At 45.1% G+C, this 27312-nt stretch overlaps 4 protein-coding genes across 4 annotated transcripts; 3 read left to right on the top strand and 1 right to left on the bottom strand.

Moving 5' to 3' along the window:
• Positions 1-6045: 6045 nt before the first annotated feature.
• On the top strand, positions 6046-8438 carry LOC138927158 (myb-like protein AA). Its single transcript, XM_070282677.1, has 3 exons — positions 6046-6227; positions 6736-6949; positions 7008-8438. The coding sequence occupies exons 1-3, from the start codon at positions 6046-6048 to the stop codon at positions 8436-8438; spliced, it is 1827 nt and encodes a 608-aa protein (XP_070138778.1).
• A 6781-nt stretch (positions 8439-15219) lies between these two features.
• On the top strand, positions 15220-16085 carry LOC138927159 (uncharacterized PE-PGRS family protein PE_PGRS46-like). The gene is made up of 2 exons (XM_070282678.1): positions 15220-15226; positions 15406-16085. Exons 1-2 carry the CDS (start codon positions 15220-15222, stop codon positions 16083-16085), a joined length of 687 nt encoding a protein of 228 aa, XP_070138779.1.
• A 6920-nt stretch (positions 16086-23005) lies between these two features.
• Positions 23006-23377, top strand: LOC122321229 (histone H2B-like). The gene has a single exon (XM_043210802.2). It carries the CDS (start codon positions 23006-23008, stop codon positions 23375-23377), a length of 372 nt encoding a protein of 123 aa, XP_043066737.1.
• Positions 23378-23861: 484 nt separating this feature from the next.
• Positions 23862-24650, bottom strand: LOC122321218 (histone H1-like). Its single transcript, XM_070282676.1, has one exon. The coding sequence runs from the start codon at positions 24619-24621 to the stop codon at positions 23872-23874; it is 750 nt and encodes a 249-aa protein (XP_070138777.1). The 5' UTR covers positions 24622-24650; the 3' UTR covers positions 23862-23871.
• Between the last annotated feature and the right edge of the window lie 2662 nt (positions 24651-27312).

Below are 27312 nucleotides of genomic sequence, written 5' to 3' on the forward strand. Positions count from 1 at the left end.
ATAAATCCAACAAATCAACGAGTAAAAGAGACAAAAGATAAAGAAGACAAGGAAGGCGTGAAGGCGTAGTGAAGGAGTCGAAGGAGAAAGGAGAAGGAGACGGCACTATTGTTAGGCAAAAGGTAGGGTCCTATATATATATAGGTATAGATAATTACCACCACCACCACCACCACCAAAATTGGTGGCATCCTGAATAACAACAACAACACACCGGTGAGCGAACATCCAAGTGTTCCTAAATAATAACCAACTAAATTTCAATACAAAACAAGAAAGGAAAGCTAACTTCGGGCGGAGCCGAAGTTTATATACCCTTGCAGTTTAAACCGGATATATATCGCAAACATCGGATATAGTTGGCCGATCCTTATGGAAATATGAATATATAATCCAATTTATTACAATACAAAATCTAAAAAAAGTCTCAAGCTTCTATCTTCAAAAACACCAAAAGTGGTATTTCTACCAAAAACCATTTCCGATCGTTCAGTTATATGGCAGCTATAAGATATAGTCGGTCGATCGTTATGAAATTTGGTAGATCGGATTAACTGACCAAGAATATAATCTGTACCAAGTTCCAGCTTTCTATCTTTAACAACACGAAAGTTGGGTCATTTCCGATCGTTCAGTTATATGACAGCTATAGGATATAGTCGGCCGATCCTTACGAAATTTGGCATGTCGTAATGTTTTGCCAAAAATAGCACTCATGTCAAATTTGAACTCTGTAACTTTAAAAACGTCAAAGTTATACAATTTCCGATCAATCAGTTATATGGCAGCTATAGGATATAGTCGGCCGATCCGGGCCGTTCCGACTTATATACTGCGTGCAAAGGAAAGAAGGGTGTGTGCAAAGTTTCAAGACGATAGCTATAAAACTGAGAGACTAGTTCGCGTAGAAACAGACAGACGGACAGACAGACGGACAGACAGACGGACAGACAGACGGACAGACAGACGGACAGACAGTCGGACAGACGGACAGACGGACATGCTCATATCAACTCAGGAGGTGATCCTGATCAAGAATATATATACTTTATAGGGTCGGAGATGTCTCCTTCACTGCGTTGCACACTTTTGACCAAAATTATAATACCCTCTGCAAGGGTATAAAAAAGTGATAATAATTAATAATAATAAGCCATTCCCCTTCACTCATACGCACACACACACACACACACTATTACGTTAGCTAGTTGTCACAGGCGAGACCACCATCGAGATCCGCGACCTGGACGACCTTACCACGAAGGACGAAATAGTGGCAGCTATTAAAGCCCGAACGAGCGGACAGGAGGAGGCAATCAGGGTGAAGTCCCTTCGCCCTGGCTTCTCTGGAACACAAGTAGCCTTTTTGGGAGTGGAGCCGAGCCTGGCATCGAAGATCCTGTCCGAAGGCAGGATTAGGATAGGATGGACCATGTGCAGGGTCAGGGAGCGTTCGGCCCAGCGTCGCTGCTTCAGATGCCTCAGTTTCGGGCACATCGCCGCTTATTGCAAAGAGCGAACCGACAGAAGCAACTGGTGCTTTAGATGCGGTAAGCCAGGTCACAAGGTAGCTTCCTGCACAAACGCGGCTGAGTGCTTCCTCTGTGCAGCTGCAAACAACGCAGAGCGTGCCCACGTAGCTGGCAGCAAGAGATGCCCTCTCGGCAAACCTGATGCAGCGGCCCAAAGCAGAGAATGAGGATCATCCAGATCAACCTCAACCACTGCGAAGTAGCCCATAGCCTACTCGAGCAGGTCTTAAGAGAGAAGCGGGCAGATATAGCCCTAATAAGCGAGCCGTACAAAAAAGTCGAGACGCAAAGCTACATCCTGGACTCCTCCAAGACAGCGGCTATCTGGGCGCCAGGCAGACAACCCGAAAGCGTACAACCCAGAGTAGGATTCATCAGGGCCAAAGTGGGCGCGTTCTGGCTTTACAGCTGCTACCTCCCCCCGCGCCTAACACTGCAGCAGTTCACCCACATATTAGACGAGATAGCCCATGACGCAAGGCACAGATCCCAGGTGGTGATCGCTGGCGACTTCAACGCCTGGTCGGAGGATTGGGGCTCAACGCGCACCAACGCTAGGGGTCGAACCCTCCAAGAGACCTTTGCGACTCTCGACGTAGCCCTGCTGAACACCGGCTCCCAAAACACGTTTAGCAAGGCGGGGTATGGATCAATCGTGGACCTTACCTTCTGCAGCAGTGGTTTGTATCGGAGGACAACGTGGTCCCTCAGCAATGACTACACTGCGAGCGACCACAAATACATAGTCTGCGATTTAGAGGATAGAGAGCAAGCTCCCACAGCAGCGAGGCCATCAAGATTCAACCCGGCTTCATTGCAACCGCTGAAATTCGCAGAGGAACTAAGGATTCCAGATCCTTCAGGCGACGCGGAATGCGAAGTTCACAACACCATGGCTGCGGTTCTACAGGCCTGCCGAGTCAGCATGAGGTGTAGCCGCGGGCATTCAAGACACCATGAACCGGTGCCCTGGTGGTCCCCGGAGATAGCCCATGCGCGCAGGGAGTGCCTTCGAACCAGAAGGCTGCACCAAAGAGCCAGAGGAAGGCCGGACTTCGAAGAAAAAAGAGAGGACTTCGCGGCAAAGAGGAAGCTTCTGAAGAAGCTGATAAGGGAGGCTAAGACTAAGTGCTTCCTAGAGATGTGCGACGCTGCAGAGCAAGATCCGTGGGGATCGGCCTACCGTACAGTCGTCAGGAAAGCGAAGCAGGCAAAGCCGATCGCCCCAAAAGAAGCCGAAACAATGAGAGCCATTGTGGAGCACCTCTTCCCGAAGCAGCCGAGTGGAGTGGAGTCTCCTGGGCCAAGTGGAGCAAGAGAACCTGCCGGCTCTACGCCGGCTCAGGAAATAAGCGCCCACGAAATCGTGGAAGTCGCTAAGACTATCCAGGTCGGAAAAGCCCCTGGTCCAGATGGGATCCCAGACATCGCAATCAAACTGGCGATGACCGCGTGCCCGGACTGGTTCGCCAGGGTCTTCAACGCATGCCTACGGGAAGGCGTTTTCCCTAGAAGATGGAAGGTGCAAAGCCTGGTCCTGCTCCCGAAGCCAGGCAAGCCGCCGGAGGATCCGTCGTCCTTAAGGCCGATTTGCCTCATCGACCATGCCGGCAAAGCCCTAGAGCGCTGCATATGCCGGAGGCTTCAGGAGGCGGTAATCTGCGCGGGAGATCTCTCCCCACTTCAATACGGGTTCAGGGAACACCGTTCCACGGTCGATGCAATTTCCCTGGTCAGGAGGATCGCAGCCAAGGCAATCGAGGGGACCAGATGGGCGGGCGGAAGCAAGGAGTATTGCCTGATCGCCACGCTGGACATCAAAAACGCCTTCAATACAGCCAGATGGGATGTCATAGTGGAGGCACTGCGAAAGCTCCGCGTGCCGACTTGCATCGTGAAGGTCATAAGGTCGTACCTCAGCGACCGTACTATCAGGTATGAGACAACCTCAGGCACCAGAGAACACGCGGCCAGCTGCGGCGTCCCCCAAGGCTCAGTTTTAGGCCCAGCACTGTGGAACGTGATGTATGACGGGGTCCTAAGACTAGAGCTCCCGGAACGGACACACCTTGTCGGATTCGCTGATGATATCGCGGTAGTAGTCGTCGCCAAGACGATCCGGGAAGCAGAGGAGCACTGCAATGCTGCAATAGCAAACGTCATCGGATGGCTGGAACAGGCAGGGCTAAGCCTAGCCCACCACAAGACGGAGGCTGTCCTGATTTCGAGCAGGAAGCGAGTGGAGTCGGCTTCAATCACCGTAGGAGGACATGTGGTCACTTCATCCAGGGCCATCAGATACCTTGGGGTAACGCTGGACACAAGGCTTAGCTTCAGGGAGCACTTCGCAGAAGCAAATCGCAAGGCAGCGAATGTCGCCAGAGCTTTAGGGAGGATAATGCTTAACTGCAGGGGCCCGAAGCAAGGACGTCGTTTACTTCTTCAGACCGTCTGCAGCGCAACGATGCTCTACGCAGCCCCCGTGTGGGCTGATTCAGCAAAGACAAGGTCATATACCCAAGGACTGACCAGCACATATAGACTGTGCGCCTTAAGGGTGTGCTCGGGCTACCGCACGATCTCCGATGACGCAGCACTCGTCATAGCAGGAATGGTACCATTCGACCTGCTAGCGACGGAGCGAAAAGAGCTACATCAGGCCCTAGTAGCGCTGAGCGGGTTAACTCCGGCAGCGACACGCCGTCGGCAAAAAGAGAACTCGAGAGCTTCGAGTATACAGAAGTGGCAACAGCGATGGGACGAGTCGACCAAGGGACGATGGACCCACCAACTAGTCCCCGACCTGAAGAAGTGGCTCCAGAGAAGCCACGGAGAAGTGAACTTCTGGCTCACGCAGGTTCTCAGCGGCCACGGATGCTTTCGGAGTTACCTCTACAAATATGGACATGATGATGACCCAAGGTGCCCTGTTTGTGGGGAAGATGAGACGGCAGAGCATGTGGTCCTGGACTGCCCACGCTTTTCGGAGCCCAGGCGGAGACTCCTAGGGGAAGTAGCGACGGCGGACGACATCGGAAGGAGGCTACTGGACGACGCCCAATTCTGGGCAGGCATGAGTAGCTTCGCCGCCTATATGATGAAGGAGCTGAGAAGGCTAGAGCGACTCCGAGCGGAGGCCAGGCTAGCCTAGGCCAACAGTAGTGGGGCGCATAAGCACGCCAATCCTGGCCCTGCGAAGCAGAGCCTAGCGGCATTACCGCAGGGGACAGGGATTCAGTAGAAACTTTTTAACTTTTTAATTTTTTGTTAGAGCTTAGTTCTAAGTATTTCTTTATTAATAAACGATTAAAAAAAAAAAAAAAACTATTACGTTAGCTTTGAATTTTTAAATTTTAAGCGCGTTCTCAGTGTCCCTGTTGTTGTTGTGGCGGTGCACGCGCGTGTGTGTATATAAAGAATAGTGAAGAAGAGCGGATTGTGCAACAACAAAAAGCAAAGAGATCAAAAACTTAAATTTTCTAAAAAAAAAAAAACATATCTATAAATAGTTGTTGATTTACTTTTACTAAAATAATTTAATATATACTAATACTATTTAACTAAGAATCAATAAGAATAACCAACGAAAGGAAGAAGAAGAAGAAGACGAAGAAGAAGAAAGGATTTTTGTTTAGAGAGAGAATAAAAAGCTGAATTAGAACATTTGTATAATTTTGCAAATGAAATTAAATTCAAATCAAATCAAATCCCACCCCTTAATAATATTGCGCATTCTATTGGACTGTACACATATACGTGTATGTATATGTGCATGCGCATGTAGATTATGTTGCGCATATTCATTTATGCACATCATATCTCCCTCTGCCAGCACAATCGACACCAAATTTATACAGCATTAGGGTCAAACAAAATTTATTAAATTTTTTTTTTATAGGTTATATATTTCTAGGAGTTTATTCGCCCCTTTATCTCATTTATATACACATATATATAAAAATCTCTTATACACAAATTATTATTATTATAATATATATATATTTTCTCTCTTTACTTGAATATATATATTTTTCTTCATATTTTTCTCTCATTTCATTTCTTTCTTGTATATATATATATATTTCTTATATTTCTTAAATTCTTCATAAAAAACTTTTTAAATTATATCACATCATGAGTAAAAATCATGCAAATAATAAAAATAATAAAAAAGGCAATCAGCCAAAAAATAAGAAACAACTACCCTTATCATTGACACCAGCATCGGTATTGTCTGCTAAACTTCAACATTATAAGGCAGCAGACATCCATGCCGTTGCTGACGTCAACGATAATGATGATGATAATAATAAAAATAATAGCAACAAAAATAATAATAAAAATACTAATACTAATACAAAAAATACAAAAAATAATAATAATAAAATTAAACCAACAACTATTGACAACGATAAAGATAATAATAATGATAGAAAATTTAAAATCTCATCAAATATAAATAATGATGATAATAATTATATCACTGATACCACCGCCACTACCACCAATAATAATGACACTGACATTGGCAACACTACCACCATCGCCATTGACGCCGTCATTGCCAATGACAATGCCACTCCTCCTACTATTACCACCATTACCACCCCTACTTCAATCTCAACCACTGCCATCAGCAACTTTGCTGCTATCAATGTTGTGGCTACTACTACCACCACCACCACCACTACTGATGTGGGCAACATTGATACTTCCGCCATATATGCTGCAACAACAATAAACACTGCTGCGGCCAATAACAATAACAATAATAATAACAACAATAATAATAACGACAACACTAGCATCGATAATTATAATGCTAATACTGTCATCATAACCGATATTTCTTATCCGAATATAATCAATATCGATGATATAATTGAGAAAAATTCAATTATCAATAATATTACTACTACTACTTCTGCCACTACTTTTACCACTTCTTTCACTTCCACTATTACAAACAATACCAACACCACCACTAATTTTACAAACACAAATATTAACAATAATAATAATTATGTTAATCCATCAACATCAACACCATTATTATTACAACAACAAACACCAATTGATATTGTAAATAATCCAATTCAATATCAATATCTCATAATACAACAACATGATGAACAACAAAATCAACAAAATCAATTATTTTTATTGACCACAACATCTGCATCATCAAATATACCAACATCAGAATTAATAACAACATCATCAACAATAATGGCAACGACGACGACAACGGCTACGACAACGACAACGACAACGACGTCATCGGCAATGACAACGTTAATGGCACCACCATCCATGCCATTATCACGTTCACAGCCACCGTCACCGTCACCGTCACAGTCGCCGTCACCGTCATTGTCAATATCGACATCACCATCATTGGAACAATTATTAACATTGTCACCATCACCGCCGCCACAGCAATGGCAGCAACAATATATACAATATAAAAAACAGCAACTAGTTCAACAGCAACAACAACATCGACAACAATGGTGTTATTATCAACAAAATCAACAAGAACAGCCACAATTGTTGCAACAGCAACAACAGCAGCAACAACAACAAATTTGGTGGCAACATCATCAAAATCAACAGCAACAGCAACAGCAACCGCTGCCGCTGTCGATGCCGATGCCACCACCACCCCCGCCACCACCACCATTGGCACCATTAACAACAGCAACAGCAACAATAACAAATCAACAACATTTACAATTGTTGCAACTCCAGCAACAGCAACAGCAACAACAACAACAACAAGCTAATCAGCTTATATTATCTCATCCCCAACACCAACCATCATTCATTTATATGAATGAACCAAATCATCCCCAACAACATATCATATCACAAATGCAACATCAACAACAACACCAGCAGCAGCAGCTGCAACAACAGCAGCAGCAGCAGCAGCATCATCATCAACGACAGCAGCAGCAGCAGCAGCAGCTGCGTCAACGACAGCAGCAGCAACAACAACAACAACAACTGCAAAATCATACAACACAAAATGATACTAATCCAAATGACAAGATTAATATTAAAAATAACAATAACAATACTAATATTAATAGCAATAAAAGAGATAGCATAAAAAGCATATTTTCACCAAACTCTTCAGTTTCCGATTCGGAAACAAATGAATATGATAATAATAATATTAAGAAGAAGCAAAAACAAAAACAAAAATCAGTTCATAATACAGAAACCAATGATATGGCTGCCCAATTAATGGACATATTGGATGTAGATCAATTGGGTGGCTTGCTCGATGAGCTGCACCAATTGAGAACTGAAAATACAATATTGAAAAGCCAATTAAATGAAAATGATAATAATGATAATATCAATAATGATAATATACATAAATCAATTATAACATCCAACATGCCCATTATTAGGAAACGTATACATAATAATTCAAATGATTCAGATGAGGACTTTCCTCAGTTAATAAAAAAATCAAAAATAAAAACGCCATCGCCGCCACCGCCATCGTCATCGTCGTTGTCGCCGTTGGGTCGTCATCGACAGCAACAGCGACAGCAGCACCAGCAGCAGCATCATCATCGTCATCAATCAATCACCAATAATTATTACCGTGATTTGGTGATGGATGTTGTTGAGGATGATGATGATGATGACGTTGCCGATGATGATTTAAATATAAATGATAGCTCCTGCAGTAATAATGCACTCGGCGTTGGCATTGGCGACGATGACAACAATGATAAAACTGATGCTGATGTTGATGATGATGGGGGAATTGATTTGGCAATGGGCCCATCAACATCAACAGCAGCAGCAGCATCATCCAAATCTGCTAAATCTAAACAAAATAAAAAGAATAATAATAAAAAATCTAAAAATAATACTAGTGGATAGGTATCCACACCAAAATAAGAGGGTAACCGAGAATGTCATTTTTTTTTGGGGGCCCATGTTTAGCACAGCGCATCAACACCAATGTCCAAACGGCTCTGTCGTTTCCCGAAGAAGGGGGGAAGTGTGAGGAGATTTAGTCTCCCCACACGCGAAGACAGATAGCCGGGGGCAAAGGGGGGGGCCGAGGAGGCAGAAAAAGGGGGGTCAACCACCGGTCAACAACCCGGGCAGCCCAAGGGAACATCGCCAGGATCAGTACGGGGGGTTGGGGGGAAAGGTGAAAGCCAGTTACCGTGGGTTCTGGCGAAGGGCTACCCGTGGGAGGACGGAATCTACGTGGAACGTAACGGTGGCAGGTGAAAGGGTAAACGGCGCCACCCGGGGGAATAAAGGAATCGACGTGGAACGTAACGGGTCCCGGGGCAACATTGGGAAAGTAGTTCGGTGGGGGGTCAGCACGATGCGCAGGCGTGCATTAGAAAGTGTGGCGGGGTGAGCGGCAAGGAGCAGAGGGGGGGGGTGGCGACGAAGAGTGCAACGGGCCCTGGAAGCCCACCGGTGCACCACGCACCAGCAGCAGAGATCCGTGGCCGGGGGAGACGAGGGGCCACGGATAGCGACCCGCCAACGGGAAAGTGGCGTGATGCTGGAAGCAGGATTAACGGCAGGAGCAGAATCCAGGAGGATTAACGGGCGCTCCAGTCAGTATAAAAGGAGGCCCACTGGAGCGGCTCGAGACGAGTCTTTTTAGGAAGCTTGTAGCGTTGAGTTGGAGGACCGCCTGTGGAGAGTCCGCCATTCAAGGGTTAGAGCGTTTCTAAAAGGATTCGGGTTTTGTTTGAGTTGAAGGACCGCCTTTGGAGAGTCCGACAGCCAAGCGCAAGGAGAGCGATTAAGAAAATAAGGAAAGGATCCATTGCTGGACTTTCCTCCGGAAACCCAGGGTCGTGTAGACGAGTTGGTTCATTCCCGAACACGGCAGGTAGCCTTGCAAGGAAGTGAGGAAAGGATAAAGTCTGGCGTATGCCTTACCGACTCCTGAAATCATAACCAACAGGCGTGGTCCTGCGAGACAAGGATAGACCAACTCGAGATCGCACGCCCGGTGTACACGAGACGTAAAGGACGAGACACAAGACAGAACCAGGGTGGGGAGACCGAGTTTAGCCACTCCCGAACACGGCAGGTAGCCTTGCAAGGAAGTGAGGAAAGGATAAAGTCTGGCGTATGCCTTACCGACTCCTGGAATCGCAACCAACAGGCGTGGTCCTGCGAAACAAGGAGGCATACTTGGGATCACACGCCCGGTAACCACGAGACATACAGAACTAGGGAGACAAGGATCCGTTGCTGGACGGTTTCCTCTACAAGCCCGAGGCGTCAGAGTCGAGTTGAGCCATTCCCGAACACGGCAGGTAGCCTTGCGAGGAAGTGAAGAAGGGATAAAGTCTGGCGTACGCCTTACCGACTCCTGGAATCGCAACCAACAGGCGTGGTCCTGCGAAACACGGATCGGCCGACTCAAGGACTCGCGTCCAAGTCACAGACCAAGTGAGAACACCCTGGTCACCAGCCCCGCCACTACAAACTCGGGTCCGCCGGAGCGTATGCACGGTGTCCCGGTGTAGCGGGTGCGCGACGATAAGATCAGGCACACGGCGGCTTCCAAACCTGGCACCGGAGCGTATGCACGGTGTCCCGGTGTAGCGGAGACGTCACACGGCAACTTCCAAACCTGGCGCCGGAGCGTATGCACGGTGTCCCGGTGTAGCGAAGGCGGCAGTCAGCAAACAAACTCCCAAACCTGGCACCGGAGCGTATGCACGGTGTCCCGGTGTAGCGGAGGCGAGCGACCGCAGCCAACCGTCAGATCAGTCGTAGTCGACCCAAGGGGGTGTCTTCTCAAAGTCAAAGGGCAGCAGGTAGCGGAATCGCTGGCAGCGCGGCGACAGGAGTACCATCGGCGACGGAGTAACGGCGGCGACGGAACAGCGGCAGCGTATCCCGGCCAACCCGCATAGGACGCCGACGACGGAGCCAACAGGAACGGAAGGAGCAACGAATCAAAAAGAAAGAAAGCCTTTTGTAGTGTAAAGAGCTCTCAGAATAAAGAGTGTGAACCAACTTAAAGCTATTTGTATTACTTTCTGGGCTTGGGCAATCACGTCGAATCTATAAATTCGGTGGAACGGATCCGCGAAACTCTGTGAGCTAGCCGCGGCAAATTGTGGCGATCAGCAGCAGAACGAAAGTTCGTTACACCTGGCGCCCAAACTTCGTGATTGCATTTAGCCTAGAAAATAACATAGCAGAAAGATGGGAAGAAAGAATTGGATCTACACATTGAGAAAGGAGGAGCTGAGCGAAGTGTGTAGAGAGATCGGTCTACCAGCAGACGGGACTGTGGAAGCGATGAGATCCTCAGTGGCGAGGTGGGTCGACGAAACCAAGGAAGAGGAGGTACTGGCGCTAACGCACGGCCTAGAGGAGAGGTTTGGACAAAGATCAACCCCCAGGCAAAGAGCAGCCAGCGAAACAGAGAAGTTTATAGAGAGCCTGGCGGTACCAGATCCAAGAATGGGAAGGAGCATAGAACCGCAGTCGAGAAAGTATGTTCCGGCCCCGGTGGATTACGCCAAAGTAGCCAGACAGGTGCGAGACTGGTCATTTCGTTTCGACGGCACAGGGGACCCGTTAGAGTTCCTGGACCGAGTAACGTGGTCCGCAAAGACATACGGATTAGACATAAATACAATCCCCAGAGCCATGCCAGAACTACTGCAGGGCAGGGCCCAAAGATGGTTCATCATGAACGACGAAGAATGGCCAACATGGGCGAGGTTCAAGGCAAGCTTCGAGAATTTTTTCCTGCCGAAAGGATACTTCGAGAAGTTGGCGGACCAAGTTCGCCAACGGAAGCAGCGTCGTGGAGAGCCGTTCAAAGAATACATGGTGGACCTTCAGTCACTAATGAAACCATTAGGCAAAACAACGAAAGAAGTGATAGAGAGGCTCGTCGAAAACTGCATGCCAAGAATGAAAATGTTCATAAGGCCGTACGCCTGCGCATCTTTAGAGGAGGTGATGGGTTTAGCAGAGGAGTTTGAAGAATTGGCGCAGGAGGAAGAGGCCTTTAACAGGCAAGTGGCCACAGAACAAAGGTGGAGCCACAGTCAGCCGGCCGTAAACGAGAGGTGGCAGAGAGAAGGACCGCAGCATGGTGAAGCGGCAAGGTACCAGAGGGACCAATGGACCCAGAAAGAGCAACGGGACGAGTTCCACCACCAGGCCCTCCAAAACACACAATGGGCACCAAGGTGGCAAAGAGAGGAACCGCGCCAAGGCCCACCGGAGCGTCAGAATAACACGAACCAAAGTTGGATGCCGAGATGGCAGCCCGAGACCCAGCATAGGTCGGCTCCGCAGCAGCCTAATCAGCAGTGGGCAGCAGGGCCAAGGCAGGGTCCGGTCGAGAACCCAGCCCAGGCATGCAACCGATGCGGTGGCATGGGCCATTGGGCCAGCGGGTGCAGGAACCCGAGGCTGCTTTTCTGCAAAATGTGCGGCGCGACAGGAGTTCGAAGCACAGAATGCTGCCAGAGGGCGGGAAATGCGCAGCGGTCCCAGCAACAGGGAGGAGAGCAGGGATCGCACGGTGCTGCCTCTCGAAATTAATAGGAGGACTAGCCGGAGAAGAGCAACAGTTGACGGCAACCATCGAGGTCGAGGGCACGGAGGTGAAAGCCATGCTGGATACAGGAGCGACGGCAAGTTTTATATCAGAGGACCTAGCAGAGAGCCAGGAAATAGCCGGGAAACGAGTCGCGATAAAGAGGCGGGTAAAGTTAGCCAATGGAAGCCATACAGAAATACGCGCCGCATTACAGGCTCGGATAAGCTTCGGCAACAGGACAAAGACACTGAACCTGCTGGTGATGCCAGGCATGGAGGACAGTCTGGTGCTGGGATGGGATTTCCTCAGCGAGTTCGGCGCAACGGTGACATGCGCAGGCCACCGCGTTACCATACCCAAAAGGGAGAGATGGGGCGGATGTCTGGAGGATAGACTGTCCGTAGCAGTGTCCGGATGTCCAGAGGTATGGGAAGACGAACGCAATAAGAGATTTATCGAGAGTGAGCTAGAAGCGTTCGCCGTCCAAACAGGATGCTCGAACATAACTCAGCACAGGATCACCATGAAGGACGACATTCCCATAAAGCAGCGATATTACCCCAAAAACCCAAAAATACAAGGGGAAATAAACGCAAAAGTGGAGGAGCTGTTGGAAAAGGGATGCATTGAGCCCTCGAATAGCGCATACAGCTCACCGATTGTAATGGTGAAGAAAAAGACGGGCCAGTGGAGAATGTGCGTGGACTTTCGGCAAATCAACGCAAAATCAGTAAAAGATGCGTACCCAATGCCACGAATAAATTTCATATTGGAGCAACTAAGGGAGGCCAGATTCTTCAGCAGCCTCGACTTGAAGGACGGGTATTGGCAGATCCCTCTGGAGGAAGGAAGCAGAAAGTACACCGCCTTCACCGTTCCAGGGAAGGGTCTGTACCAATGGAAGGTGATGCCGTTCGGGTTGCACTCAGCCTCGGCAACATTTCAAAGGGCCCTTGACCAGGTCATAGGGCCGGACATGGCTCCACATGCCTTTGCGTATCAGGACGATATCATCGTGATCGGACGCACCAAGGAAGAACACATGGCGAACCTAAGAGAAGTGTTCAGAAGGTTGAAAGCAGCAAACCTGCGGATAAACACGGAAAAATGTCATTTTTTCAGGCAGGAACTGCTATACTTGGGACATAGAATAACGAGCCAAGGGATCGGCATGGATCCGGGGAAGGTCGCTGCCATTACGGAGCTGCAACCCCCGACAAACGTCAAGGGAGTACGACAGTTCATAGGGATGGCGTCATGGTATCGGCGGTTCGTTCCAGATTTCGCAGGAATCGCGAAGCCCTTGAACGATCTGCTACGAAAGGGGACGAAATGGGAATGGACCCCCAAGCACCAGGAGGCGTTCGAGACCCTGAAGGCACGGCTGGCGGAAGACCCAGTTCTGGCGTGCCCAGATTTTGAGAAAAGGTTCGTGCTGCAAACGGACGCAAGCGACTACGGCGTCGGAGCGGTCCTGACCCAGGACACCGAGGAGGGCGAACGAGTGATCGCATACGCCAGTCGAACGCTGATTGGAGCTGAAAAAAATTACTCGGCAACGGAGAAGGAGTGCCTAGCCATAGTATGGGCGATCAGGCAAATGAGGCCCTACCTGGAAGGATATCAGTTCGACGTAATCACGGATCATATGGCACTGAAGTGGCTCAACAACCTCGAGAGCCCGCTTGGAAGAATAGCGAGGTGGGTGTTCGAGTTGCAGCAGTATGACTACGTCATCAGCTACAGGAAGGGTAAGCTGAACGTGGTCGCCGACGCGCTATCTCGCCAGCCGGTGTTGGAGCAATTCAGAAGAACCGTGGATCTGGAAGTCCAAGAGTGCGTGTGGATAAACGCGTTAAAGGAGAAAATGAAGGCAAGCCCGCAAAAATTCCCGGACTACGTCGAGGAGGGCGGTTTGATTTACCGTCACGTTCCGCATAGAGCAGGAAGCGAGGAAGTGGCGTCATGGAAGTTGTGCGTGCCCACGGAGTCGAGGCAGCAGGTCCTTAAAGAGAACCATGACGCACCGGCGGCAGGACACCTAGGCGTGAGGAAGACGATAGCCAGAGTGGCCGCCAGGTACTTCTGGCCAGGGATGCAAAGAGACATCCGGAAATATGTCAGGAGATGCGAAACTTGCCTGAAATACAAACCATGCCAGATGCAAGCAGCAGGACAAATGCTGACACAGGTCCCGGAAGAGCCATGGGCAACGGTGTGCGCGGACTTCGTGGGTCCATTGCCAAGATCTAAACATGGGAATACAATGGTTTTGGTAATGATGGACCGGTTTTCGAAGTGGACGGAGATAGTGCCACTGCGGAAAGCAACTACCGAGGCACTGCAAAAGGCAGTCAGAGAAAGGATTGTCGCTCGGTATGGAGTTCCAAAGGTGATGGTGACGGATAACGGCGTACAATTCACCAGCCGCAGCTTTAAGAAGTTCCTCGGGGAGCTTGGCGTGCGCCACCAGTTCACCGCACCATATACGCCCCAGGAAAATCCAACAGAAAGGGCGAATAGAACGATCAAAACGATGATCGCCCAGTTCGCTGGGGAGGACCAGAGGACGTGGGACGAGCACTGGCCAGAGCTCATGCTGGCAGTAAACTCGGCAGTGTCAGAGTCGACAGGGTATTCGCCTTGCTTTGTAACGCAGGGCAGGGAGCCCAGGATGCCAAGAGCGTTGTTCGACGAAAACGCGTTGGGCACAGGAGTTGGGCAAGGAACGCCCACGGAGAACGCGACGAAGATGAAGGAAGTCTTCGAAATAGTGAGGAGGAACATGGAGCGGGCGGCCCAGGACCAGGCGAGGCACTATAATTTACGGAGACGGAAGTGGAGCCCAAAGATTGGCGAAACGGTGTGGGCAAAAGAGCACCATTTGTCGAAGGCAGCCGAGGGATTCGCAGCAAAACTGGCGCCGCGGTACGATGGGCCCTACACGGTCGTCAATTTTGTTTCGCCGGTAATTGTCATCATACGGCACGGAAGAACCAAGAAAGAGAAGAGAGCACACGTGAGTGAGCTGAAGTGCCAAGACATGGGATCACCGGCGAAAGAGGAATAGAACGGCAACCGGCACAAGTGCACAATGGAAAACGGGATATGTCCAGTAACGGGAGCTTTAACAGGTCCAGTCACGGAACAGTAACGGAGCATATCCAGTAGCGGGAGTTGGACGTGCTATAAAAGGCGGCGGCTGGGAGGAGCACGGTCTATTCAAAAAAGTCTAATAAAGGGAGCAACATGTCTGACAAATCAGGAGCAACTATGATCGTCTCGTCTGACGAGAGCGATCTGGAGATCGTCGGCGACCCCAATTGGAATGGAAGGAAGATGAGGACGGAGTGGGCGGTACAGCGGGCTGCAGGAGGAAGGAGGCAGATACCAGTCGGCCGCGCCGTTGTGGAGGAGCGGCGCCGAAGCGAGGCGCTAGAGCACAGGAGGAGGTCGGAGAGGTGCCGCCAGCGAAAGGAGGCGATGGTCGCCATCACGGAGATGGCGAAGAAGAGGGCCCAAAGAGCGGAGGAGATCTGCGAGGAGATCGACAGGGAGTGGATGGACGTAAGGAGAGATGGACGGGAGAGAGCCATGAGGAGGGCGATGTCGAGGAGGATGCGGCTGCGACGGGCAAGGCGGCTGGTGGAGGCTGCGAAGAGGAGGAAAGCCACGAGGAGGACCCGACCAGCGACGCGGTGGCCCGCGGTGCCACCAACACCACGCCCTCGGTCGGAACGACCGGAGGAAAGGGAGGTGGCAACGGCCGCCAGGGAGAGGCAGCAGGAAGCAAGGTGGCCTGCGGCACCACCTACACCACGCCCAAGGAAGGAGGAAAAGGAGGAGGAGCCATGGACGAAGGGGCCGTGGGTGTGGCCGACACCAAAGAAGCCGGCGCTGGGCCGGCAGCACTCTTGTCCGGAGGAGAGGCCAACAAGGCCGGTGCTGATGAGGTCAGCGTCGGATGGAGGTGACAAGGAGGTTCCAGAAGAAGACTGGCCGCCGGAGCTCTGTGTGAGGGTGGCGGCGGAGGTGGAGAGGAGGCGCGGACGCACCGGAAGGTGGTGTGTCATGGCGCAGGTTGGAGCCGTATGCTTCCGAGTGCGAGGAGGAACCAACGGCGTGAAAGTATTGAGAAGAGTCTAAAAAGTAAAAGTCAAAGAAAATTTATAAATAAAAAATAAGGAAAAAAAAAAACCAATTAAGTTTAAAAAAAAAAAAAGAGGGGAAACAAAAAAAAAAAAAAACACAATTAATTTAAAAAAAAAGGGGAAACAAAAAAAAAATTAAAAAAAAAAAGAAAAAAAAGGTATATATAAAAAAAAATATATATAAAAAAAAAAATAAAATAAAACTCTAACTGAAAACAAAGATAAAGAAAAAATAATTATATAAAAAAAAAAAAAAAAAAAAATAAAAATAAAAGATTATAAAAAAAAATAAAAATAAAAAAAAAAAAAAGGAAAAATTATTATTATTAAAAAATTACTTAAATAAAAAAAAAAAAAAACTAAAAATTAAAGATTATTAAAGAAAAAGAATATAAAAAAAAAAAAAGGAAAAATTATTATTATTAAAAAATTACTTAAATAAAAAAAAAAAAAAAAAAAAAGAAAAAAGAAAAAAAGAGAAAAAAAAAACATGGAATAGGGTACATAGGCTGGGTGCTCTAAAAGGGTCCCAGGGGAGCGCACAGTCGTTTTCCGAAGGAGGGGGGAAGTGGATAGGTATCCACACCAAAATAAGAGGGTAACCGAGAATGTCATTTTTTTTTGGGGGCCCATGTTTAGCACAGCGCATCAACACCAATGTCCAAACGGCTCTGTCGTTTCCCGAAGAAGGGGGGAAGTGTGAGGAGATTTAGTCTCCCCACACGCGAAGACAGATAGCCGGGGGCAAAGGGGGGGGCCGAGGAGGCAGAAAAAGGGGGGTCAACCACCGGTCAACAACCCGGGCAGCCCAAGGGAACATCGCCAGGATCAGTACGGGGGGTTGGGGGGAAAGGTGAAAGCCAGTTACCGTGGGTTCTGGCGAAGGGCTACCCGTGGGAGGACGGAATCTACGTGGAACGTAACGGTGGCAGGTGAAAGGGTAAACGGCGCCACCCGGGGGAATAAAGGAATCGACGTGGAACGTAACGGGTCCCGGGGCAACATTGGGAAAGTAGTTCGGTGGGGGGTCAGCACGATGCGCAGGCGTGCATTAGAAAGTGTGGCGGGGTGAGCGGCAAGGAGCAGAGGGGGGGGTGGCGACGAAGAGTGCAACGGGCCCTGGAAGCCCACCGGTGCACCACGCACCAGCAGCAGAGATCCGTGGCCGGGGGAGACGAGGGGCCACGGATAGCGACCCGCCAACGGGAAAGTGGCGTGATGCTGGAAGCAGGATTAACGGCAGGAGCAGAATCCAGGAGGATTAACGGGCGCTCCAGTCAGTATAAAAGGAGGCCCACTGGAGCGGCTCGAGACGAGTCTTTTTAGGAAGCTTGTAGCGTTGAGTTGGAGGACCGCCTGTGGAGAGTCCGCCATTCAAGGGTTAGAGCGTTTCTAAAAGGATTCGGGTTTTGTTTGAGTTGAAGGACCGCCTTTGGAGAGTCCGACAGCCAAGCGCAAGGAGAGCGATTAAGAAAATAAGGAAAGGATCCATTGCTGGACTTTCCTCCGGAAACCCAGGGTCGTGTAGACGAGTTGGTTCATTCCCGAACACGGCAGGTAGCCTTGCAAGGAAGTGAGGAAAGGATAAAGTCTGGCGTATGCCTTACCGACTCCTGAAATCATAACCAACAGGCGTGGTCCTGCGAGACAAGGATAGACCAACTCGAGATCGCACGCCCGGTGTACACGAGACGTAAAGGACGAGACACAAGACAGAACCAGGGTGGGGAGACCGAGTTTAGCCACTCCCGAACACGGCAGGTAGCCTTGCAAGGAAGTGAGGAAAGGATAAAGTCTGGCGTATGCCTTACCGACTCCTGGAATCGCAACCAACAGGCGTGGTCCTGCGAAACAAGGAGGCATACTTGGGATCACACGCCCGGTAACCACGAGACATACAGAACTAGGGAGACAAGGATCCGTTGCTGGACGGTTTCCTCTACAAGCCCGAGGCGTCAGAGTCGAGTTGAGCCATTCCCGAACACGGCAGGTAGCCTTGCGAGGAAGTGAAGAAGGGATAAAGTCTGGCGTACGCCTTACCGACTCCTGGAATCGCAACCAACAGGCGTGGTCCTGCGAAACACGGATCGGCCGACTCAAGGACTCGCGTCCAAGTCACAGACCAAGTGAGAACACCCTGGTCACCAGCCCCGCCACTACAAACTCGGGTCCGCCGGAGCGTATGCACGGTGTCCCGGTGTAGCGGGTGCGCGACGATAAGATCAGGCACACGGCGGCTTCCAAACCTGGCACCGGAGCGTATGCACGGTGTCCCGGTGTAGCGGAGACGTCACACGGCAACTTCCAAACCTGGCGCCGGAGCGTATGCACGGTGTCCCGGTGTAGCGAAGGCGGCAGTCAGCAAACAAACTCCCAAACCTGGCACCGGAGCGTATGCACGGTGTCCCGGTGTAGCGGAGGCGAGCGACCGCAGCCAACCGTCAGATCAGTCGTAGTCGACCCAAGGGGGTGTCTTCTCAAAGTCAAAGGGCAGCAGGTAGCGGAATCGCTGGCAGCGCGGCGACAGGAGTACCATCGGCGACGGAGTAACGGCGGCGACGGAACAGCGGCAGCGTATCCCGGCCAACCCGCATAGGACGCCGACGACGGAGCCAACAGGAACGGAAGGAGCAACGAATCAAAAAGAAAGAAAGCCTTTTGTAGTGTAAAGAGCTCTCAGAATAAAGAGTGTGAACCAACTTAAAGCTATTTGTATTACTTTCTGGGCTTGGGCAATCACGTCGAATCTATAAATTCGGTGGAACGGATCCGCGAAACTCTGTGAGCTAGCCGCGGCAAATTGTGGCGATCAGCAGCAGAACGAAAGTTCGTTACAATCTCAACACTAACATTAATAATAATAATATTAAGAATAAGAAAAATAATTCATCTACAACAACAACAATACCTGCCATAGCTGCTAAAACAGTAACAACAGCAACAACTCCAACAACAGCAACAGCTGCTGTAAATATAAATAGGAAAAATATTAAACCACCAATAATAGTAAGCTATAATCAAAATTTAAAAATTCTCAATACACAAATAGCAAACAAATTGAAACATAACAATTTCCTACTAAATATGATTAATAAAAATATCATAAATATACAAACAAATACATTTAACGATTCTGATTTAATAATTAATATGTTAAAAACTAATAATATTAAACATTTCACATTTACCCCAAAACATCTCAAACCCTATAATCTGATAATTAAAAAATTACCATCTAACATCTATAATGCAGATGACATAACGATGGCTTTAAAACAAAAAATTAACAATATAAATATTACCAAATTGGTTGAATATAAGAATAATTTATGGCAACTTCAAGTGGCCAAAACAATTGATATCCAGCAAATTGTAAATATCAATTGTTTGCTCAATTGCCGCATCAGCATTGAACAATTTAAACCAAATCCCAAAGATATACTACAATGCCATAAATGCCAACGTTTTACACATGTGGCCGCCAATTGCAACATGGCATACAGATGTGTTAAATGTGCCGATGAGCATCTACCTGGCGAATGTAAAATTCAATTAAATTTAAATTCTAATGATAACAACAATGCTGAGCAAATGCAATTGACCAAACAATTGATAGTCTGTATCAATTGCAAAGGTAATCATACGGCCAATGCCAGAATTTGCCCAATAAGGCAACAACTAATCATCAAAAGGCAAAAAGCTAAAGAATTAAAAGAGGCTAAAAATATAAATAATAGCAAAATAAATCGTACCATTAAACATTATGCAAATATACAATCTAATATACCGTTTGCTCATTATTTAAACAGCAACAACAGCAATCATCATCATCACCATCATCAATAATACCATTAACAATAACAAAACCTAACAAAAATAATATTAATATTAATCAACAACAACAACAACATAATAATATAAATAATATAAATAATAATCAACAAAAACAACAACATAATAATATAAATAATAATAATACAATTGCAGTTAATTTCAAACGTATCAATGATGATATTCGTGAATTATACGGCAAAGACTTAAACTCGTGCATCACATTGATGCGCAATTTAACAATTAAATACAATAATAAACAATTAACGACAAATGACAAAGGACAATTATTACTTGAATTTATATATAATATGTCAATATGAAATTAAAAATCATGGCCCTTAATGTTAACGGTATTTACACAATTCGTAAACGTACCGAATTTGTAAATTTCTTAGCCAAACATAATCCACATGTAATTGCAATAGCCGAACATCATTTAAATCCCAATATCATAATCAATTCAAAAACCCATAATATAATATATCAAACAACAAATGCCATACGACCAAATTTAAATAATAACAATAACAATAACAATAACAATATAAATAAAAATAAATATAAATCAACAGTTGCCATTTGTATAAGGAAAAATATAAATTATGAAATAATAAATATTAAACCACTAAAACATTTAGAAGTTTTAGCTATAAAAATCAAATATAAACAAAACAATAACCATAATCAAAAGAATAATAATCAAAATAATAATCAAAATATAATAATAGCTAGCATTTATAATAGGCCAAGAGATCCAATTGATATTAATGATTTTAATACACTTATGGATACACTAAGGCAAATACCAAATACCGATAATATCATCATTGGCGGTGATATAAATTCTAAACATCCCAGCTGGAATCTACCCGATAGAGATCCCATGCATATCAACACCAACGGTCGAACCTTATATAAATGGATTCTAGATAATCCAGATCTTATAATTGTTCCGTCCGATCGGCCAACAAGGCATACAATCAGGCAAAGGATGAGCTCATCCATTGATCTATTTATAACAACCTTAACGACCAAAATCGATATTAATACAATTAATAACGGATGCAAGACAATCGATGAATTCCCATCGGATCATCTCGCCATCCAAATTCAATTACAACTTAATAATCATAATTTAATCGCAAACAATAATAATAACAACAACAAGAAAGCAAAGCTAACTTCGGGCGGAGCCGAAGTTGATATACCCTTGCAGCTAAAACCGGATATATATCGCAAACATCGGATATAGTTGGCCGATCCTTATGATTACATCATAATAAAACCAATTAATTACAATAAAAAATCTAAAAAAAAGTCCCAAGCTTCTATCTTCAAAAATACGAAATTTAATATTTCTACCAAATACCATTTCCGATCGTTCAGTTATATGTCAGCTATAAGATATAGTCAACCGATCCTAATGAAACTTTGTAGGTCGGATTAACTGACCAAAAATAGAATGTGTACCAAAGTTGGGTCATTTCCGATCGTTCAGTTATATGGCAGCTATAGGATATAGTCGGCCGATCCTTATGAAATTTGGCATGTCATATTATTTTGCCAAAAATAGCTCTCATATCAAATTTGAACTCTCTAACTCTAAAAACACCGAAGTTATACCATTTCCGATCAATCAGTTATATGGCAGCTATAGGATATAGTCGGCCGATCCGGGCCGTTCCGACTTATATACTGCGTGCAAAGGAAAGAAGGGTGTGTGCAAAGTTTCAAGTCGATAGCTTTAAAACTGAGAGACTAGTTCGCGTAGAAACAGACAGACAGACAGACGGACAGACGGACAGACGGACAGACGGACATGCTCATATCAACTCAGGAGGTGATCCTGATCAAGAATATATATACTTTATAGGGTCGGAGATGTCTCCTTCACTGCGTTGCACACTTTTGGACAAAATTATAATACCCTCTGCAAGGGTATAATAACAATAACAATACTAATATTAATAGCAATAAAAGAGATAGCATAAAAAGCATATTTTCACCAAACTCTTCAGTTTCCGATTCGGAAACAAATGAATATGATAATAATAATATTAAGAAGAAGCAAAAACAAAAACAAAAATCAGTTCATAATACAGAAACCAATGATATGGCTGCCCAATTAATGGACATATTGGATGTAGATCAATTGGGTGGCTTGCTCGATGAGCTGCACCAATTGAGAACTGAAAATACAATATTGAAAAGCCAATTAAATGAAAATGATAATAATGATAATATCAATAATGATAATATACATAAATCAATTATAACATCCAACATGCCCATTATTAGGAAACGTATACATAATAAATCAAATGATTCAGATGAGGACTTTCCTCAGTTAATAAAAAAATCAAAAATAAAAACGCCATCGTCACCGCCACCGTTGTTGCAACAATCGTCGTCGGCATTGGATCGTCACCAACATCGACATCAATCAATCGCCAAAAATTACTATCGTGATTTGGTGATGGATGATCCAAGGCACCTTATATACAACACATGCCAATAACCCTATTCCCCTGTAAATAGCCCCCTCCCCCACATTAATGTAAATACTCCCCCTAGCTGTAAGACATAAAAACTGAATCTAAACTGCCACCAGGTTTTTCTTTTTTCCCTCGCAATCTACTTCATAATAAACACTAGTCAACTGAACATCAACATGATATTAAAAATAAAAACATTACACAAACTATAATCTTTAAAACCCGGATAAGCAACAAGCGCAGGGCAATAAACACTTGTAAACCTAATCATAATAATCCTAAGAACTTGTCAACCTTAGAATTAACCTCATAGAGTATAAGTAAGAAACTCTGTAACAAATCTGTGACAATAAAAATTAAAATTAAAATTAAAACTTTGGTATAAGTGGAAGTGAAGTGAATTTTGAAGTAATAATGCCGCCGAAAACCAGTGGAAAGGCAGCCAAGAAGGCTGGCAAAGCTCAGAAAAATATAACCAAGAACGATAAGAAGAAGAAGCGCAAGAGGAAGGAAAGCTCTGCCATCTACATCTACAAGGTTCTGAAGCAGGTCCACCCAGACACTGGAATTTCGTCTAAAGCTATGAGTATAATGAACAGCTTCGTGAACGATATCTTTGAGCGTATTGCTGCTGAGGCATCGCGTCTGGCGCATTACAACAAGCGCTCGACCATCACCAGTCGGGAAACCCAAACGGCTGTTCGCCTTCTCCTGCCTGGAGAGTTGGCCAAGCACGCCGTCAGTGAAGGAACCAAGGCTGTCACCAAGTATACAAGCTCCAAGTAGATTTCTCGCTTGATGGGCAGAATGATCGAAAAAAGGCCCTTTTCAGGGCCACAACATTATTTCATCAAAGACACCCATTTTTCAATAAAAGTAAATAAATTAATTGTTCGAAATCGTTTTTGTAAGAAACTGAAATTTAATTTATGTTGTTTTAGTATTAATATACTATATTATATTCTGATAATAAATAGCCAATTCGCGATCGCTATTTTAAATCCAATTAGGATGGATGGAATTTATATTTATACTGTATTAGCATTTATATAATATATTATATTCTTATATTAATACAATTTTCAAAATTACGATTGCTATTTTGAATCCAATTAGGATTAAGATACTCTTCTAAAATGTCAAGCTAAGCAAAATTGATATTTTTTCTCTTTAAAAAATGTATTGTAGCCCTGAAAAGGGCTTGTTTAATGTAATTTTAGATATCGAAATCTAAAATTGCGATTGCGAAACTGTACAATTATAATGCACATTATCACAATTTATTTTTTCGCTGCCGTGGTCTTAGCTTTCGGCTTCTTTGCGGTAGTAGGAGCTGGTGCTTTCTTTACCGTCTTCTTGGGCTTAGCGGATGCAGCTGGTTTAGCCTTTGGGGCTTTAGCTGCCTTTGGTTTCGCCGATGATGGCTTCACTTTTGTTGCTACTGTTTTAGCCTTAACGGTACCAGACTTCTTAGCGTCCTTTGCCTTGGCCTTCTCGGTTTTCTTCTTTTCAGCTGTCTTCTTGGTAGCCACGGCTTTTTTAGTTTTCGGCTTCTTGTCGGCAGCTCCCGCGGCCTTCTTAGTGGTGGCTCCGGTCTTCTTGGTCGATACCTTCTTGCTTTTAGTTTTTTTCTCAACAGAAGAAGGCTTCGGCTTGGGCTCCTTTTTGGCTGAAGCCGATAATTTAAAGGAACCAGAAGCACCCTTTCCCTTCGTCTGGATCAGCTTACCATTGGCCACAGCAGACTTCAGGTACTTCTTGATGAAAGGAGCCAGTTTCTGAGCATCGCACTTGTATGTGGCAGTGATGTACTTCTTGATTGCTAGAAGCGAGGAGCCCCCACACTCCTTCAAATTCTTAATTGAAGCGTCTACCATTTGTTGAGTTGGCGGATGCGATGGTGGTGCTGCGGTCTTCTTCGCTTTTGTGGCAGCAGATCCAGTTGCCTTTTTGGCTGCTACTTTCTTCTCAGCCGGCGCCGGTGGAGCTGCCACAGGAGACGCGGATGTAGCTACTGCTGAATCAGACATTCTTTAAATTTTTATTCACAAAAATAAACTTTTTTTATGCAAAAAATAGCCCGCATCCAAAGTCCCTTGTTCGGATGAGAATCGAGGAGGAGAGCAGTTTGACTATGTGTTTGGCACAGTTCATTTGTGTTACAAATGTTTTTTCAAAGGGTGTAATTGTTTTTCATTATTTTGTTCTTATGATAATAAAATTAATGTTTGTTTTAATTGCGTTTGAATCTTAAATATTCAAAATTTGAGATAAACCTTTCTCAGTTGCCGTATATAGATGCGATACTTTTTTTTTGGGTACCCGAAAGTGCACGTTTATGTTAATATCTTAAATATTTTAATATCTAAAAATATAAAATTGTTGTATTTTTTGTTCATTTACTACTGAAAGTCTTAAATTGAACTTTCAACTACCAGCTATGCAAAACGTAATTATATTTTTATGAAGTATTCATACTTAAATATAGCTTTTAAAATGACCCTTTCCTGGATAAAATATGAACTTTCATTTGACATTAAGAAACTGTTTTCGTACTAAAAAATATTCTTTTTCTAAAATAATATAAATTAAAATGTTTAATATTTGAATAAATCTTATCTATTTCCCATTCTGCATATCTTACAAATTCTAAATTCATTTTCGTCTCAAAAATGGATTGTATATTTTCCACTGGTAGCTCGAAGGTATACGTTGAGGCTAGTAATTTATATTCTGAATGTGTTCATATAACCAATAAACTTTTCTTACTTAACTTTTAGTTACCATATTAAAACGCAAAAAATAAACTACAATTTGTTCTTGGGACTAATGAATTTCATTTGACAATATTGTTTAGGTGAGGGGCCGTCGTGCCGCTCAGCTGAAGAGCGCATCCGCGCTGAAGAGCGCACCCGCGCTAAAGAGCGCACCCGCGCTGAAGAGCGCATCCACACTCGCCCCTCTGTGCCCTCTTTCTCGCTCGTTGGTTGTCGTCGATCGTCTCTTTTTGTACTAGTTTTTAAGTCAATCTCATGTAAGCAGCCGAATAAAGCTGACCGCGTTATACCATCCGAAAGACGCCCCCGACTTCTTATTTCAACATTCTAATTTTTTCTGGAATCTTTTTGCGGAACCACGCCCCCTACACATTTTGGTCCTTCGAGCCGGATAATTACTGGATTTTCTTCTGCCAGCAGTTCTCGGCATTGTTCCGCCAAAAGATAAGTACATTTTTCCGTCCCCATCTCTCTGCCGGTCTTCAGCAGTGATCCGAACATTAAATTTCGTTCACACTGCTGCAAGATTGTTTTTCCCTCCGTGTCAACTCCAAGTCCGAGTTTTCCGACACAACGGCAGGTTGAGATTTTCTAATAATTTATAATAATCTTAAAATTCGGCAAATTTTTCTATCCGTCTCCGTTTTGTGTGCTGCCCATATTCCTCGCCGTTTTCGGCCTCTCCGTTATCCATTCGCTTGCCAACTGTCGAGGCATATGTGCATCCGCATACATACATACGCACATACATATTTTTTTGGTGCAATTAATCCGCGAAAAATTCGCAAGTGAACAGTGAAATTGTGTGGTGACAAAAATAAGGCATAATTAATATTGGCCACCGGTGTGAATTTGTTCCGGAATTTCCAAATTCACCGAACAGTCCGCCGCTGTCGTAATATTTGTTTTTATCTTCCTCAATCAGTGTCATTTTTTACACCACATAACTTTTCTGTTCCCCCAATTATACAGTCCACTTATCAAAGCTCTACTGTGCCAACATATGCCCACATGCCCTTACATATATCCGTACCTGCATGCATGTCCATATATTTTCTGCCTTCAATTCCAGGAAATATATAACCGATAAAATTTAACATATACAGTCCACTTATCGAAGCTCTACTGTACCATCATATGCCCCACATGCCCTTGCCCTACTTGCATGCATGTCCATATAATTTCCAAATATTTTCTGCCTCCAATTTCAGGATCGAACTACCGAACTGAGCGGACGTGCTTTGTCCGAGCTCCGGGAAAACTTCACTTCGCTTATATTATCGCCAATATAAGCGAAAAGACACTGAAATACAATTTATTAAAAGCGACAGACAAGCTTTTTTTTTTATAACAGTTGTAATGTGCTAAACCAAAACTAGTGCATTGTTGAAAAAAAAAATACGTACCACGCAATGAGCTCATTGAGCAACGACCAAAAGAACGAGCGTAGAAGTTCAGTGAACCAAAGAAACGGCTTCTACTCTTACTTTTCAAGCCGCGATACCGAAGTGGAAAAATCGGCGCTTAAAAGCAACCCGCTGTTATGTTATAAATAATAATTATTAATATTTTTACTTGTTACATATATAGTATAGAGTATTTCTATAGTAGAGAGTAGAGAGTATAGAGTATAGTTTTTAGGATATAGTATAGTAATGGATATAGAGTATTTCATTTTATAGTTTGGCAACATAGACTAGACCTTGTGTTCAAACATTAGGTTGAACATAACATATAAAAGCTTAAATAATTTTAAAATATTTAAAATTCAAATTAAATAATTCTTGCACAAATTATTAAAAGAAAAAAAATGTATTAACAAAATACAAAAACAAACATTTATACAGTCCACTAAAAATTAAAATCGAAGAAAACATAAATATTTCAAATTACATTTTGAATACACACTAGAATATAACAAAGGCACTTTTGTGGCCCCTCGCA

This window comes from Drosophila bipectinata, unplaced genomic scaffold (assembly GCF_030179905.1).
Source record: "Drosophila bipectinata strain 14024-0381.07 unplaced genomic scaffold, DbipHiC1v2 scaffold_176, whole genome shotgun sequence".
NCBI classification, from domain to species: Eukaryota; Metazoa; Arthropoda; class Insecta; order Diptera; family Drosophilidae; genus Drosophila; species Drosophila bipectinata.